This window comes from Elaeis guineensis, chromosome 13 (genome assembly GCF_000442705.2).
Source record: "Elaeis guineensis isolate ETL-2024a chromosome 13, EG11, whole genome shotgun sequence".
Lineage (NCBI taxonomy): Eukaryota > Viridiplantae > Streptophyta > Magnoliopsida > Arecales > Arecaceae > Elaeis > Elaeis guineensis.
In genome coordinates this window covers 6,833,476-6,850,861 of record NC_026005.2, presented here as the reverse complement: position 1 = coordinate 6,850,861, position 17,386 = coordinate 6,833,476, and the positions used below count along the sequence as shown (strand labels likewise).

Genomic DNA, 17,386 nt, shown 5'->3' with positions numbered 1-17,386 from the left:
TCGAGACGTCAAATCCTAACACTGTGCCAATGCCCCACACCCCCTCCCTTTAGGATCTGGCGGCTTTTCTGCCTACAGTGCCATAGCACACCACAAACAACACTGACATTTTTGAAAAAAAGAGTTCAATTTTTTTTATGAAACTACCATTAATCTATATAATAATTAGTAAAACAATACACGAACATTAAAAGTGGCATTCCATATTTAGATATAAGAATATAGGATAATCTCCTATAATACCGTATGTCGAATTTTTTAATATATTTTTTAAATAAAAAATAAAAATAATATAATAAAAAATAATACCAAATGCAGTAACTTTCACTGGTTTGGGAGGCTATTTTGCAAAGAAGAACTTTCAGAGCTCTTTTGATCTCATCATGAGATTAATTGGTGAGAATAATTTTGAATATAAAATATTATTATTATTATCAATTAAATTTCCACAATATAAGAGTTGAGTGCTAGTTTTAATGTTGAAATAATTCTAAACTGTTATATTTAGTACATCAGTCATGCACATTAGCACTCCAACTATTTGAAATTTGAGTGGTCCATATTCAATCCAACAATAAGAAATAGATAAAAAGTAAAATGATTAAAATATTCTTTAGAGCACCATAGTAAAATTTCATATATATTCATAAAATATCATATATATTATTTATGATACAATATATATTCACAAAAAATTATATAAGATATTAAAAAATTATATATATTATTTAAAATATTATATAAAAATACAAGAAATTATATATATTTATAAAAAGTTAAATAAGATATAAGTGAGTAATAATGCTGTTCTTTCTTCGTTCTACAGGAAGAAAATATTTTTATCAGATAAAATTTAAAAAAATTATATAATATTAAATATTTATTTTATTATTATTAATATTATATAATTTAATATAATTGGATGGTTCATTCCGTATCAATTTTGCTGCACCATGTGCCATGCATATAAGATTTCTCAGAGTCTTATTTCCGCGGTACTTGAGTGTTGGAACTTGAGAACGGTACTTGAGTCGGGTGCGTGCATCCCTGTTGCAAGATGTGAACGGTACTTGAGTCGGGTCCATTAAGCGGACAGGCATATCCATGCGGGGGATTTATCTAGCTGGCTTGCGCCCACATTACCAACTTAAAGCACTGATCTTGTAGGTGCCAGCTAGCCTGATATAGCTCTTGGCAATTAGATTCAAATTAAACTTCCTTAAAATATTTATAGATATATATATATATATATAACAAAAGGATGAAAGGATTTAAATACCAAATCTTTAGATTGCACACCGGGCCGGTCTTAGTATTTTTTTAGATCTAAAATCAAATAAAAAAAAAATCATTTTTATTAAAAATTAATATACTTTAAATATTAATTATTATTGAAAAATTAATTTACATGCAATAATTTTCTATAGTTATATTCGTTAAGCAGTATGTAAAATTTATTATTAACCTATTTAATTACTTCTCTTGTTATGATATTGTAGAAAGCTATCCTTGCACCCTATTAAAACATCAATGCTGGACCTGGGGCCAGGGGTCTGGGGCAGTCACCTAATTCGACCTGCCCTAAGACCGACCCTGATTGCATAGATTGGATATGTTTTTAAATTGACTGATATTATATTTATTTCCCTTGAACTATGATATACAAATACCAACACAAAACCCTATCCATCGTCTAAGCTTCCCTATTCGACCACTTCAAACCTCCCATCTGATTGTTATCCAAAAAAAAAAAACCTCCCACCCGATTGAGAATCTTCAGGATCGGGAAGAAGGAAAAAATCAGAGAAAACATAGGAAAAATCAATGAAAACAAAGGAAGGATGAAAAAAAAGAGGAAATTAATATCCGATCCATTTGTAGATCGAAGTTCAATTTTTAGTTCTTGTTGACCCAACTTATAACTCCCAGTCCATTACAAATGAAGTTTTAACTTTAAGTCCCTTAATAAGACCAAAATATCCTCAAATTGAATACTCCTGTTCCGTGGCTTCTTTTCAGTTTCTTTCTTCCCAAAAAAAGCCTCGAGGAGAGCACGGCAATGGCGCTCATCACCCTCTTTCTGACGCCCGAACACTCTCTTCCCCTCCCTGGTGTCCGCTCGTGATGGCCCTCCTCCCCTCCCCGGTGACCGCCCACGACAGCCTCCTCTTGCCGCTTGGATCGGTGATTTCATGTTTCTTTTTTTTGGGCGAATGGAGGGGGTGAATGGAGGGGGCGGTCGAGGGTGGTCGGAGGCGGCATGGACAGCTAGGCAATCGGAGTGCGGTGCCGATAGCACGAAGCAGCAGCCAAGAGGCAGTGCGAGTGGCGAGGGGGCAGCACTGGTGACCGAGGGGGGGCGTGTGGGTTACCAAGAGCATCACGGGTGGTCGACTGGCGGTGCGGATGGCCAGAAGATAGCGTCGGGGGCCGTGAGGGGGCACCATGCAGTGCTGAAGGTGCGATGGGGGGTGGCGTGTGCGGAGGAGCCCAGGGAGGGGGAGTCTGTGGCATGCAAGGGAAGAAGAGAGAAAAAAAACAAAAATAATAAAAATAAAAATAAGTATTAAACAATAATAATAATATTTTATTTATTTATATTTTTAAAATATTTCTAGTAAGATGTCCTTTCAAAAAAATCATATATATTTTATTTATTTATATTTTTTATTTATATTTTTTAAAATTAATAATTTATTAATAAATAATTCTTTCTAAAAATAGTTTTAAAAATAATTTCTAAAAATAATTCTTTTTAAAAATAATTTTTAAAATAACTAAACTAAAAAATAAAATGATAAAATAAAATAAAATAAAATATTTAAAAATAAATTATTTTTATAATAAAAAATATATTTTTAAAATAATGATAAAATATTATTTTTAATAAAATAATTTAGAAAAATATGTGGGGGCACTGGGGAGCGATGGTCTATATTTTTAAAATTAATTTTTTTGACTATAATATTTGTAGTAATTCTTATTTAGTCAATTTAATGAAGAGTTGATGCCACATAGGAGAGACAAAAGTATACCAGACATCTCAGTCTATGATAAGTTTGAATCTGCTCCCGTGGCTCTGTGTCGAACACCTACAACCTCCCTTTAGTACCAAAATCTGAGTCTGCACCCTCGATGATTTCAATAATAAATAAAAATTATTTTTTAAAATTATTTTTTAAAAATAATAATAAATTAATTATATACAGTGTTAATTAAATGAACTCTGCATACAGTTAATTTAATACTGCACATAGTTGATTTAATTATATGCAGTATTAAATTAGCTGTGTACAGAGTTTATTTAATTATGTGCAGTGTTAAATTAACTGTGCATGGTATTAATTTAGCTATGTATAGTATTAAATTAACTGTGACTGAACTGTATGCAGGATTCATTTAACTGTGTGCAGTATTAAATTAATTATATGTAATATTAAATTAATTATGTAGGATTTATTTAACTGTGTACAGTGTTAAATTAACTGTATATAGGGTTCATTTAACTATATGCAATGTCAAATTAACTGTGTGCAGTGTTAAATTAACTATGTACAGAGTTAAATTAACTAATTATGATACATAGTTTAATTAATATGATATATAATAAATGAACAATATACCACCATGCTACCTGGGTGGGGATCATCTCCACCAAACGAATTTTGGGGGTAACCCAACTTGTTGAGGTTGATTCAGCCACGATGGTAACATGGCTGCAAAAATGTACTCATGGCTGAGTTGCCATGAGATTGTTGAGAGGGTGCATTGCGCTGATCATTAGGCATGTCTTCCATGAAATGAACTCAGTGGCTGATTGGGTGGCACCTTTTTGTAGTTGAGCATTACTAAATAAATTCTCTGGATAGTGAGGGGAGGGGGGTTATTTCAAGATGACTTTGGGATATTTTATTTTTTGATTCTCTTAATTATATTAATGCAAGACTTGTTCCAATGAACCACCTTATCAAAATAAAAAATAAAAAAAAGAAGGAGAGAGAATCATACACATTTAAAATGTATTACCCTGAAAGGTTGGTCAGATATAAATTAAAACCTTTCTTCTGATTTCAAGAGCTTCTATTTTCATTTCTGTTTTGCTTTTCTTATGCACAATAGGTTGAGACCATCATTTCCATTATAGTCCACAATTATGGTTTATAGCCTAGTGCCCTAACTTGTACGTCATTGCTCTTCTTAGCCCTTTTTTACATTGTGATGTTCTAGCACGTGAACACGTAATGAACTACTCTGTAATGGTAAGTTTTGTTTCTTGATCTGTCACAAAGGTTCAATAAGGAAAGGGAAAGGAATAAGTGAATGGAGGCAATACCAATGAAATGATCAGCTTCCCTAAGCATCAAGAAAACGATCAGTAAGAACATTAGTGGAATTACCAGCATGAATTTTGTGATCATCCCTTCACTATCCTTACGACGGACATACAGCTTAGCGATTTAAGTACCAAGTAAGTTTCTTGGGTCATTATGCCCGATAATTCTACATGTTTGTACCATCTTCAAACCAGACACTAGATCAACTTCTTAAAAGAAATATTAAAGAGATACCTGTTCAATCCTTTTTGTCTGGTGGGTGCCTGAAACAACTTTACGTGATTTCCTCTGTTGCTTCTTAACATTTATAGTATCAAAGCATGAAATCACTATTTTTATTCCTTCTTGACGCATTTGGAGGTTCAACATGAGACTCTTCTTGTTAACCTTACATCATTAAGATAATTAATCAATAATTCTTGACAATAAGTCTTAAGGGTTGTCAACCTATTATTGTCTTAGAATTATTAATTCTTCCACTAGAATGTATCATCTTTTTCTCTCTTAACAATAAATAGCAATCGGTGATAGCAACATCTTAAACTGCAACCATTGCATGACATGTGACACTTACTATTTAATCTTTTTGGGATGTTTGCTGCTCTGTCATTTTAGTGGAAAGATTGCCAATCCTATAAAAACTAGGTCAAGTTCTAGTAGGCCTATAAATGCATATGACAACTAATAAAAATTTAGATATAAATTTTTTTTTTTGGTACATAGATGTAAAATATTTTTTAAGAAAATATGGAATAGGCTCGAATATGTCAGAAAATTTACCTAGTGGTATAGAGTAGATGATATTACTCTCAATCCTCTTAGAAAAAATAGTGGATATGCAAATAGTTGTCTGGTTGTGTATGGATGATGCACATTTGCACATATTCTTTGACGGTAGATCAAGATGATATACCTGCAGATGTGTTACATTGAAATTTCACTTTCAGGGGTAAGATCCAATAATTAAATTAAGGCATGAATACTTCTTTATCTACACCATCCAATCTTCTGTGAGAGTATGCTTTGATATAGAAAGCTTCAAAGAATCACTCTTTTTTCCTTCCTTTTTAAATAAACAGGCTGCTGCTTGATTCAAAGTAGACTTTGGAGGTGTTTCGTGGGCTTGGAAAGTTCATGCTGCTTTGGCATTTTCCCTCTTCTGGTCTCACTGCACAACCGTGTGTCGAACAATGATCTTACGCAACCAATCCTACTCAGATGGAACCTATCTAATCAGTTCTAACGATGGAGCATATCCGTTTATGACAATCCTGATTTGATAATTGAAAGGTGGAACAGATTGATGCTGTCTGACCTGTATCCAACGGAATCAAATCAGGGCCGAAAAACAGGGGACACTTCCACATGGGTTTGAGTTTGGATCATGTGCACCATCATCCATTTGTACCCTTATGAAATCATGAAACTACGTGAGTCAATTATGAAGTAACTGAAAGATTAGTCAAGAAGAGTTCATAAATAGACAATTGCAATCAAGAACTCCCAGTAGGATGCTACAATCATCCGAATACTGTTCGGACTGATCTGAGTAGGTATGAGATGGTAAAAATAAAGAAAATTTGAAATGAAAGAATGAAGAAAAAACCAGAGTCCAGCTTGGAGAAACTCTTTGTAATTCATGAGGCATCCATTGGAAGCATCAATCATATGGTCATCCCAGCCAGGTAGCTCCAATCGGAGCCGACCGGAGAAGTAATACTGAGCCCGGACCCTTTCAAGGTCGGACTCAGTAAAGTTGGACTTCTCCGCTCCCAACCTGTGCTCGGGAACACACAAGGTGGAAGATTTGGACCGGGTTGGAGAGTGCGACATGGCAGCGATCTGGGGTTCCACGTTGGACCGAGCCCAAGGAAGGCCTGATCGAGAGCCTAGTCAGCTTGAAGGTCTGGGGCCCACTGCCATCAAATTCCATTTGAATCAAAGACAAAATGAAAATAGGAAGAAAATGCAAAGAAAAATGAAGAACCAAGGAGGGAAAAGTGACCAAATGGAAGACCCGAAGGGAGAAATCCCAACAGCTATAGGAGAAGACTGAGAGGATGCAAGAAAGAAAGGAATAGCTGAAAGAGGCCCATCGAATGGTCAACAGCAACATCAAAAGCAATCATCAGAAGCTCTGCTTAGGTGGATGGTCAAGGAGACACCTTCTAGCAACTACGAAAGCAGAATACCAAGAGGAGGGATGAGCGAAGGTGAAGAGCAAGCAAAGGAAGGGGACAATATTTATAAAAGTACTGATGGTCTTGATCAATGCGATGGTTCAACGCATCCACCTAAGATGCTGACACATGTCAACCTCTGATTAGCATGGTAATCCATAGTAATTATAGAAAACATGCACTTTACCACGTATCGCCCCAGATATGGTATGCCAATAATCAAGGGATCCTCGAAGTCAAATGTTTTAAATGATCCCGACATACCACTTTAGTTCCCGAGCCTTCGTAATTACAACATTTCGTTCAAAGCATCATCATGAGAATCGAAGATTGAAACATTGTGCATGGTAATAATGGCACAAGTCCCAGCATTAACCCCAAGTCGACCTTAGTCACACCTGATAAAGAAAAATGGCTCCCCCAACAAATAACTCCCATCATCCGAAGTCAACAAGCCACTTCGAACTCGGGAGTGGGAACAAGTGTTGGAGTATAAGTCATTCGGGTGAGTCTTTTTTCGCCAACTAAAGCACTTCAACTTAAGATCGAGATGACTTGAACCACATCATAGATCTAGCCCGAAGGAAAATAATACGAGTTGCAGCCCCAGGGACCGACCGACCTCATCACCAAATAAATATCGATCTAGCAGATATCGACTCCAATTCATCGAAAACCAATTCAAACATTGGATAATGCTGCCCTAAAGATAATGACCTCATATGCATTCGACCAATCTCAAACTTAATCAAGGTTGCACTTTGGTGCCATACCGACGTCAAGCCATTGGCCATCTCAATGGCGGGGTCAAGTCGCCAAAATCTCTGATGGTTTCTAAAACTGGACAATCGATGCCCACAACTAACAACTGTGATCTATAGGTTAGTGGATAGATTTTCCATCCCAATGGCCTATCCAATTAAGGCTCAATAACCTATAGTATTAGGATCTAATGACCTAGCAAATTTAGAAATAACAATACATACAGCTCCATCTCTATATAAATAGATAAATAGGGGACCCTAAAAAAAATACACGGACTGAGAGCAGTATCCATTCATTTCCTCTCCTCCCATCTCTTCTTTTTTTTCTTCTCTATTCTCAAGCTCCGACTAATTTAAGCATTGGAGGATCCCCAACTAGAGTACCTCCCATGCATGTAGACTTTCGGGTAGGTTCCTTAAGGAGGAAGCGCCCCTTCATCAGGCTCAGATTTCATATTGGTTGATGACCTAGGTCAGTCCAGAGACTTCTGGTAATACATGGCATTAAATGTGTATCTTGTAGGAGTGAAAGTGGTATGGACATTATTCATCCAAAATCATTTTCGTATTCAAATCAATTCAAATACGGACAGAAATTTGAGGATCTGACTAATATCCGTATTCATATGCATATTCATAAAAAAAAAATAGATATTGATATAGATAGACAGCTATCCGATCCGTGGCCAAATATCCGAATTGATATGTAATCATATATAATTTTATATAGCACTTATTAACTTTATGACATGTTATTAACTTGATTTATCATCTTTTTAGTAATATCTTTGATTCTGTAGTCATAAAGTTTAATTATCTAAGTTATATCCATAATTATATTTATACTTTCAGTATCTAAATTGTATCTGTATCCATTTAAAACAATTATGAACATGAATTTTTACATCGGAATAATATCCATATCTATATCTGTATTTATCAAATAAAACAAATATGAATCTGGATATGCCAGTATGCCATCCGCATCCAATCCGGTTTCAATGCTAATATCTTGCAATTGACAATTTCTCTTCAGTTCTATGATCATACTAAGTTGACTTGAAATTTAGATAGTTAATAAATTGACAAAATATGGTAACTTATAAGCCAACAAACCATCAAATCGACAAACGTATATGTGAACAGATAATAGGAAGAGACAAGAAGTTAAAAAGCTATTAACTGTTCTTTTGATATTTTCATCAAACGTTAGAAGACTAACCAGGAAATAATCTGAACTTTAGATCCGCACTTACGGCTTCTGAATTAATGGAGAATCCTCGAAACAATGAGAAGTCCTTCCAAAGCGTGCAACAAACAATCCAATGTCCTATAAATCTTGAAGAAAGTGCAGGCTTGGACTCAACCACTGCAGTTTAAATACCGCTCCACAATTCAGCAAATCCCAAGCCCTGCACTTTAAATTGTGAACAAGGACAATGGTCGTGAATCTGTAGTCCTGGATGCACATGAATGCATTTATGTGTCCAGCATTGAGCTCATATACATATTCAAAGAAAACTTGAAGCCTGCTATTTTTCGTACAAATAAGATATAGTTTGTACCAAGTGACAAATTGCATAATTCTTTTAACTATGAATCATGACAAAAAGGTGATTGTAAACACACAAAAGAGAACATGTATCATAGACATGATTCCATCAATACATAAATTCAAAAATCCAGTACCTACACTTCACATTTTTTCTTATATTTTGCGTAATAATGTTCTAGCCACAACCACCACTACCAGCAGCAGCAGCAGCAACAAGGTCTTTGGAGATTTAATTTGTAAATCTTTTGGGGTCTTAATTAATTAGTTAGAATTTTCTATTTTGAAGAATCCTAGAAAAATTGGTTCAATATTTTGTAATACATAGAAGGATCACAATGTATCTAATACATAACTTTACTAGGAATATAAATTATGTTAGACTAGATATTCATAAGGAAAGGACAAGGTGTAATGCGCGCTGCTCTCTACCTCCAATGATGAATGGATAAACTGTTGTTTATTCCTCATAAAATTGGAGCCATTTATGTCTTATGTCTAAGAATTACTAGCAGTACCTGTTCAACATATTTAATAAACAGAGTATCTGCATTGTGATTAAACAGTATTTTTCATAGAATAATAGGGCTATGTGATAGAATTGGTACAATGGAAGTAGCCTTCTCTTGCAACGGAAATAACACTGGTAGATGCTTTGTGACATACGCAAGTGCACCATGAGTTTTATATAGTATTGCATTTCTTACTTCAGTTTTAATAATTCTATCATTAAACAAGTAATTATCATTTTTTTTATGTAGAACTATATGTTACTGGAATACATATGTCAAAAGCCTGTTATTCATGCTTTACATGCGGGCCACACATAGATCCAATTTATTTAGATATCACCATATTGTAGAAATTCTCCCACCAATAAACCACATTAGAGTTTTATCTTGAACGCAAAACCAACAATAAAACCCCTGATAATTGCCAATTTTGAAGGATGTCAATTTAGATACAGTTCAACCAAAAACCCATGCAAATCCACAGTAATCAGAAAAGCTCGCTTTCTTTGTGAGCGTGAATGATGCTGTCTGCCCTCAGATAAGAGACACTAAGTCAGGAGATAACCCTTAATCCTTTTATATATATATGATTCACCAAGGAAGGATCCATCGAACTGGTCGACTTTGTTGGATTTCAGTGATGCAGCGAAAGGATTAGATGTTTAAAATTTTCATTCGAAACATCCGATGCATCGAAAAAACTAATGTCCAAAACTCTTGATTATAATAATCAAAGTACAATAAATTAAACTTGGATAAGAAAAATATCTGTAGCGCTAATCCCAATTTCTACAAGACGTCCAAATATCCGCTCTTCAATGGTGATCCACATAAAAATTAAACTGCAGGCTTTGTTATTGGAGATTCTGCTGCAACCTTAATTAAGGCACAAGGCAAACTGATCAAATCTTCATCTATACCTATGGCTAAACTAACAGCTGCTTGGATGGGAGTCAAGATGGTTGTTAATGATCTTCATCTTCATAATTTTTGTTTGGAAGGAGACTCCTTAACGATGATTCATTGGTTAACCTCTCATGACTCTACTCTCCTCTTTTCTATGACATCATGTATTGATTATCATTACGGCCATTGGTTAAAATATTCCATATTTATCGGGAAGGTAATCAGATTGCTGATTAGATGGCCCGTTAGGCATTAGCCGCTGACTGTTCCTTTGACATGGGTGATATGCTACCTTTAGACCTAAATGCTTTGTTACAGGCTGATTGTGCCCGGATGGTATTTATTAGAAAGCATTGATCTCTTTCTGTGCTCAGGTGCCATGCAGTTTACATGTCATCTATGCTGCCTTGTTTCTCTATATCTTTTGGTGGTTGTGGTCTGGCACTTTCAACTTGGGGCACCAAGTGGGGCTCAATATGATGCTATCTCTGGCCTAGATCAAAAGTTTGGTTATGTTAACCTCTGTTACTTTGTTACATTTTCCCCTGGCTCAAGGTTCTCGCATCCAATCTGTTATTATTTTGCTCTACTCTTTTTGGTGACTATGTTCAGCTTGCAGCATCTGAACAAGATCCATGCCTTCATATTTTATGGATGCATTACTCTGATAGCAAATTTTGTATCTGCAAGACATTCTAATTGGAGCAGATGTTTTAAAGAAGAAGCTGCTGCTCCCGTACTGCTGTTGCAGTTCTCCTTCATCTCACCTTACCATTATTTCTTTTTTTAAAACCATTTTGCCGTTTTCAGCCGTTGTCATCGTCGGCTCTCCCTTTTCCATTCTCTTTTACCATTTTATGGGTATCTCTTTCTTTTTTCCATTTTACCCTTTCTTCCAGAGCCATCTCCCGGAGTCTCTAGCAGCTGCGTCCGCTCCAGGAAGGGCAATTCAACAGGGCCTACTCCACCGCCGACTTGGGAAGATAAAAGATCAGCTGCGCTAGATGTTGCATGAGACATCATCAATCAGCAGGCGACGCTTGGCCACGTAACTGAAACCAGCTTTTAGTGGTGGGAGAAGTGCTGGACCCACTTGAATCAGAATATATCTTAGCATTGGATTCGTGTGCCATCACACAGACGGTGGACCTGATTGTCAGTCCTTTGCCTGTTCCGCTTACAACGACTAGGGTAATCGCCTCCGAGATGGGACGTATAAATGAAGACCCCACTAGTTTCCTTATAACTTGAGCGACAGAGAGAGATTTTACGGGACAAAAATATAATTCTCGACACATGTGCCACGTTGATGTACTTTTCAGATCTCACATGATTTCATATGTCCCGACGAAACAGGAGGATAGATTACCTGTTACCACCAAATTCTTATATCCTGTTTTGATTGAATTTTTGGGCGGAGACCGTGCGCCTCCTTACAGTTCAAAAACACAACACGATCTTACCGTATTAATAACGCTAGCTTAAGGTATGTTTATTTCCTCACAACTATTGAAAGTTAACCATCATAATTTTGAATTTTTTTTAAGTTTTCGAATCATCCCATACAAACAAAAAAAACTGAATTTGATTTCAGACAATGAGGAAATAATATAAAGTCAAGGGTTCACACCTATTCTTCGCATGTCATTGTCTCATCAAGCATGTCATTACAATTTTTCTGCTTCTCTCTGATTTTTCCTTAAAAATCGAGTCTTTATCATGTGTATTTCCCAGGAATCCTGAAATCTGATCTTGTTGTGGCGTGCATAGGTTTAGAACACATTAGAGTTTTGGCGCGGATGGGTCACAGATATCTTGGACCGAGAGCCAAGGAATGAAAAACAGCGAGGGTTTGAGCTTAGGCAGCCATTCTTGGTTACGGGTAGCTCTCCATTATTTTGTTTGGAAGTTGATCTTAGATCTTTGTATGAGGAAGTATTTTTCCCATTTTGATCTTTAGTAGACTTGATTTTGTAATTTTCTTTTTTGGACTGCAATATAACCTATTTTGAGCCGAGATTCCATGTAAATGATCGATTGGGACTAGGCTTAGGCTGATGCCAGAGATTTTGGGTTGAAGCTTAAATTTTTTTTTGACCTGATTTTTTAATTTTTAGGTCTATTTACTGGAAAAATGTTTTGCGCATCTTAACCTTAAACATGAATCAAGTTTTTCACAATTATAATGTCAAAAACCTTACTTTTGAAATGCAATAAGCTTTAAGTATAGATTTTTATTGGATATAGAACCAATCATCAGTTGTGTTTATTATTTTTTTTAATTGGTCTTATTTTAGGCTACGTTATAGATGACCATTGTCCTTGTTTTTGAATGAAATATGAAGGAAGTAAGATGCTTCCCTCATAAATATATATATTAAAGCTTTGATTGTCGCATGTCCATGTATACTTGGGCTGGCCACTCCTACTGCCGTGCTGGTTCTGTTAACCTAATCTATTATTTAGGTTGGAACCTCATTAGGAGCAACCAGAGGGCTGCTTTTACGCGGTAGAAATGTTTTAGAAAAATTTGCAGAAGTTAATACTGTCGTATTCGACCAAACAGAGACTTTAACAATTGGAAAGCCTGTGGTGACCAAAATTATAGCCTCTCAACATGACGAAGATTGGGATTCAAAGTTAAGTGACCAAGCAATTACTAATGTCAAATGTTCAAATTTTGAAATGATGTACTGTTCTGTATGCATGTTTTAGATCTTGCCATGGAACAAAATTCTTATTCTTTAGTTCTTTCTCCAAAATAGATTATAACTTCGTTTAAGCATCATAACACTATCAACCAGCGGCAGCAGTAGGCCATTTTCTTTCATTAAAAAGAAAGTATCTTGTGTGCTGTAATTAATGGTTATCATGATCATAGCTATTCCTGCTCTACTATAAGGAGTAATGACATATGTATTCCAGTAACATATAGTTCTACATAAAGAAAAATGATAATTACTTGTTTAATGATAGAATTATTAAAACTAAAGTAAGTTACCATTAGGTTTATATAGTATTGCATTTCTTACTTTAGTTTTAATAATTCTATCATTAAACAAGTAATTATCATTTTTCTTTATGTAAAACTATATATTACTGAAATACATATATTATTCATGCTTTACAGTAGAGCAGGAATAGCTATAATCATGATAACCATTAATTATAGCACAAAAGATACTTTCTTTTTAATGAAAGAAAATGGCCTACTACTGCCGCTGGTTGATAGTGTTATGATGCTTAAACGAAGTTATAATCTATTTTGGAGAAAGAACTAAAGAATAAGAATTTTGTTCCATGGCAAGATCTAAAACATGCATATAGAACAGTATATTATTCCAAAATCTGAAGATTTGACATTAGTAATTGCTTCGTTACTTAACTTTGAATCCCAATATCCGTCATATTGAGAGCCTATAATTTTGATCACCATAGGCTTTCCAATTGTTAAAATCTCTGTTTTGTCGAATACAACGGTATCAACCTCTGCAAATTTTTCTAAAACATTTCCACCATGTAAAAACAGCCCTCTGGTTGCTCCTAGTGAGGTTCCATCCTAAATAACAGATTAGGTTAACAGAACCAGCACGGCAGTAGGAGTGGCCAGCCCAAGTGCACATGGACATGCGACAATCAGAACTTTAATATATATATTTATGAGGAAAGCATCTTACTTTCTTCATGTTTCATTCAAAAACAAGGACAATGGTCATCTATAACATAACCTAAGATAAAACCAATTAAAAAAATAATAAATACAACTGATAATTGGTTCTACGTCCAATAAAAATCTATACTTAAAGCTTACTACATTCAAAAGTAAGGTTTTTGACGTTATAATTGTAAAAAGCTTGATTCATGTTTAACGTTAAGATGTACAAAATATTTTTTCAGTAAATAAACCTAAAAATTTAAAAGTCACGTCAAAAAAAAATTTAAGCTTCATCCCAAAACCTCTCGCATCAACCTAAACCTAATTCCAATCGATCATTTATATGGAATCTTGACTCAAAATAGATTATATTGCAGTCCAAAAAAGAAAAAAAATCACAAAATCAAATCCACTAAAGATCAAAATGAGAAAAATACTTACTCATACAAAGATCCAAGATCAACTTCCAAACAAAACAATGGAGAGCTGCTCGTAACCAAGAATGGCTGCCTAAGCTCAAACCCTCGCCGTTATTCATTCCTTGGCCCTCGGTCCAAGATATTTGTGACCCATCCATGCCAAAACTTCAATGTGTTCTAAACCTATGCACGCCACAACAAAATCAGATTTCAGGATTTCTGGAAAAAACACGTGACAAAGACTCGATTTTCAAGAAAAAAGTCAGAGAGAATCAGAAAAATTGCAATGACATGCTTGATGAGGCAATGACATGCGAAGAATAGGTGTGAACCCTCGACTTTATATTGTTTCTTCCTGAAATCAATTTTTTTTTTTTTTTTGTATTGGATGATTCAGAATACGATGGCTAACTTTCAATAGTTACGAGAAAATAAACATACCTCAAGCAAGTGTTCTTAATATGATGAGACCGTGTTGTCTTCCTGAATTGTGAGGAGGCGCACGATCTCGGTCCAAAAATCCAATCAAAACAGGATATAAGAATTTGGTACATATGAAACAATGTGAGATCTAAAAATACATACGGGGCACTGTGTAGAGAATTATATTTTTGTTCCGTAAAATCTCTCTCAGGTAGTCGGCTCTGGTGATCTTCAAAATCCCACAAAAACATTTCTCAAAATGACTCCACACACCAAAAAGATTCTAATTTTCCAATCGTACGAGTTAGACTACGAAGAAAACACTAACACATTCATGAATTCATACATACATTGCTTCCGAAGAGCAGCAGAGTCTGCACCACCTCCCAGTGCCCATGCCGACAAGCTTGCATCAACGCCGTCTTTATCACAGAATCAAATAAAAATAAAACGCACACATAAACACGCACAACTTCGAGCATCTAAAGATACGAAAAGAGGGCGATTCAAAATTGATGGGCAAAAGAATTGATCTTTAGATACCTGGCCACAATAGTTCCTCGAATTCACCTCGGCACCTTTCTCGAGCAGCAACATAACAATCTAATCAGACGATCGAAGGACCAAATCAACAAATGATGGGGAAAAACTTCAAAAAGAGAAAAATAGGAACTTTCTTGCGACATAACAATCTAATCAGACGATCGAAGGACCAAATCAACAAATGAAAAAGAGAAAAATCGGAACTTTCTTGCGACATAACAATCTAATCAGACGATCGAAAGACCAAATCTGATGGGGAAAAACTTTCTTGCGACCGAGCGAGCGAGAGAGCGAGAGAGAGCGAGAAGAAGGGACCTCGTTGTGGCCCTTGGCGGCGGCGAAGTGGAGTGGGGAGTTGAGGCCACCAAAAGTGGAGTACTTAGGGTTAAACTCCAGCAGCATCCGGGCCTCCACCAGATCGCCGTCCCTGGCCGCCGAGACCAGCCGCTCGCCAGAGGCCGAGCACCCCAGCGAGTTTCCCATCGGATCCCAGACGCCGACAGTATCTCAGCCGTCCAGGCCGTGACGCATTACCTGCCTCCGCCCCGGCAGCCGTGGCTTTATATCGCGCGGTCTCGCCTTCGAGGTCACGCCGTGTGGGAAAGGAGCGCGGACCCGCTAACCGATGTCGGGGAGGGTGACGGTTTAAGCTTCGCTGTGCTTTCCCCTTCGATGAGGCCACCACGTCTCTTTCGGCTACGGCCGAGCAGGGAACAGCTGGTGGTTGGTCTTTTTTGTTTTTTTTTCAAATTAGAATGGTGTGACCAGGAGTGGGTTTGAGCATGCAAGGAGGGGTAGGCAAGTTGTGGCTTAATAGCTACATACCGGCGCAAGTGAAACGCTTCTACATCATCCTCATCTAATAAATATATTTTTATTTTTAATTGATAATTTTTCAAAATTCTTCTATATAATTATTAAAAAAAATTGTATCCTTGACGTTTCTACGTCATCCTCAACTAATAAATATATTTTTATTTTTAATTGATAGGTTTTTAAAATTCATTTATCATAATTATTGAAAAATACATGCATATGACATCTTAGGAGTGGATGGCTTTTATGTACGCAGTTGCATATCCCACAGCTTTCGTATTTTTTTTCCTTTTAATGTTTGCTTGCTTACTAGAGTTTGCTTCTTTGCCAAAGTAACAACCCCGCTGGAACAGTCATGCAATCTCCAGGGTTGCTTCGGAGTTCGAATTCAGTATCGGAGGATGTACCTTTGATCAATTCAGGAGTTCTTTAACTTCCAAGGTATGCCTTTAATTAAGTAAAATTATTTTTCAGTTCTATTTGACTACTTCTACATTTATATATTTATTTATTATTTATATCTCCTCTTAAAAAATAATATATTTTATATAAATTTTTCTAGTATTCTTAAATTATTTTTTTTAATTTTTATAAAATAAAGATAGTGCAAGCTCTTATATGTGTACAAGATTGGATGCGAACCACTACATACATAATTAATGTTGAAGAAGATTTGGAAGAACTTGACAAACTTGAAAAATGTATTAATTTTGCTTCTTTGTAACTAATATTATAAGGTTTCTTCATTAGTTAGTTATTTTTATTAATATTTATTGTTTGTTTTATTCTCATACTAATTTTATATCATTTAATTTAAAAACTACAGACTTTGAGAAGATTGGTACGGAGGATGTTGTTATTGATATTTCCTAGATTAATAGTCCCAAGAAGGTAACCTCATTACTCCTTCAATTTTTTATTTTATTATTATTATTTATTATTAGATTTCAAATAGAAATTGTCTAGATCTATCATTAATATATATACTTTTTTCTTTGTTTAGTTGGTCCTCAACGAGCCGTTGTTGGCTTTAAAGATTCAAGACAAGACATCCATTCTCCTAAAGACCATAGTTGTTTTTTCCCCCTTTTCTTTTCTTTTTTCTTGGTACGTACAATTGTTTGAGGGGCACAGGTTGGCCGCATGATAGAGTATTTTGAAATCAGGAGAGCTGTCACATTTTTGTCGTGATGTTCTATGAAGGGTTTTATTTGGAAGGATTTGTTGTAATTAATTCATTCATATTACAACTTTTTTTGAGAAAAAAGTATTGTTATTTTTT

At 35.5% G+C, this 17,386-nt stretch overlaps 1 protein-coding gene across 19 annotated transcripts in view; it reads right to left on the bottom strand.

Annotated features, from left to right (window-relative positions):
- Positions 1-16,079, bottom strand: part of LOC105056834 (E3 ubiquitin-protein ligase XBAT33) — a 49,131-nt gene extending 33,052 nt beyond the window's left edge. Inside the window, exons 1-5 of one of the 19 annotated variants that reach the window (XR_012136265.1) lie at positions 15,604-16,079; positions 15,289-15,348; positions 15,096-15,167; positions 11,879-14,505; positions 8,501-8,695 (exon numbers count right to left, since the gene is read on the bottom strand). Coding sequence is in view for 5 of the 19 variants with exons in the window: in XM_010939162.4 (XP_010937464.1) it covers positions 8,609-8,737; positions 15,096-15,167; positions 15,289-15,348; positions 15,604-15,771 (429 nt within the window). In the remaining 14 variants the exon portion in view is untranslated. The other 18 variants (XR_012136266.1, XR_003802403.2, XR_002165938.3 and 15 more) reach the window with 18 other exon arrangements.
- Between the last annotated feature and the right edge of the window lie 1,307 nt (positions 16,080-17,386).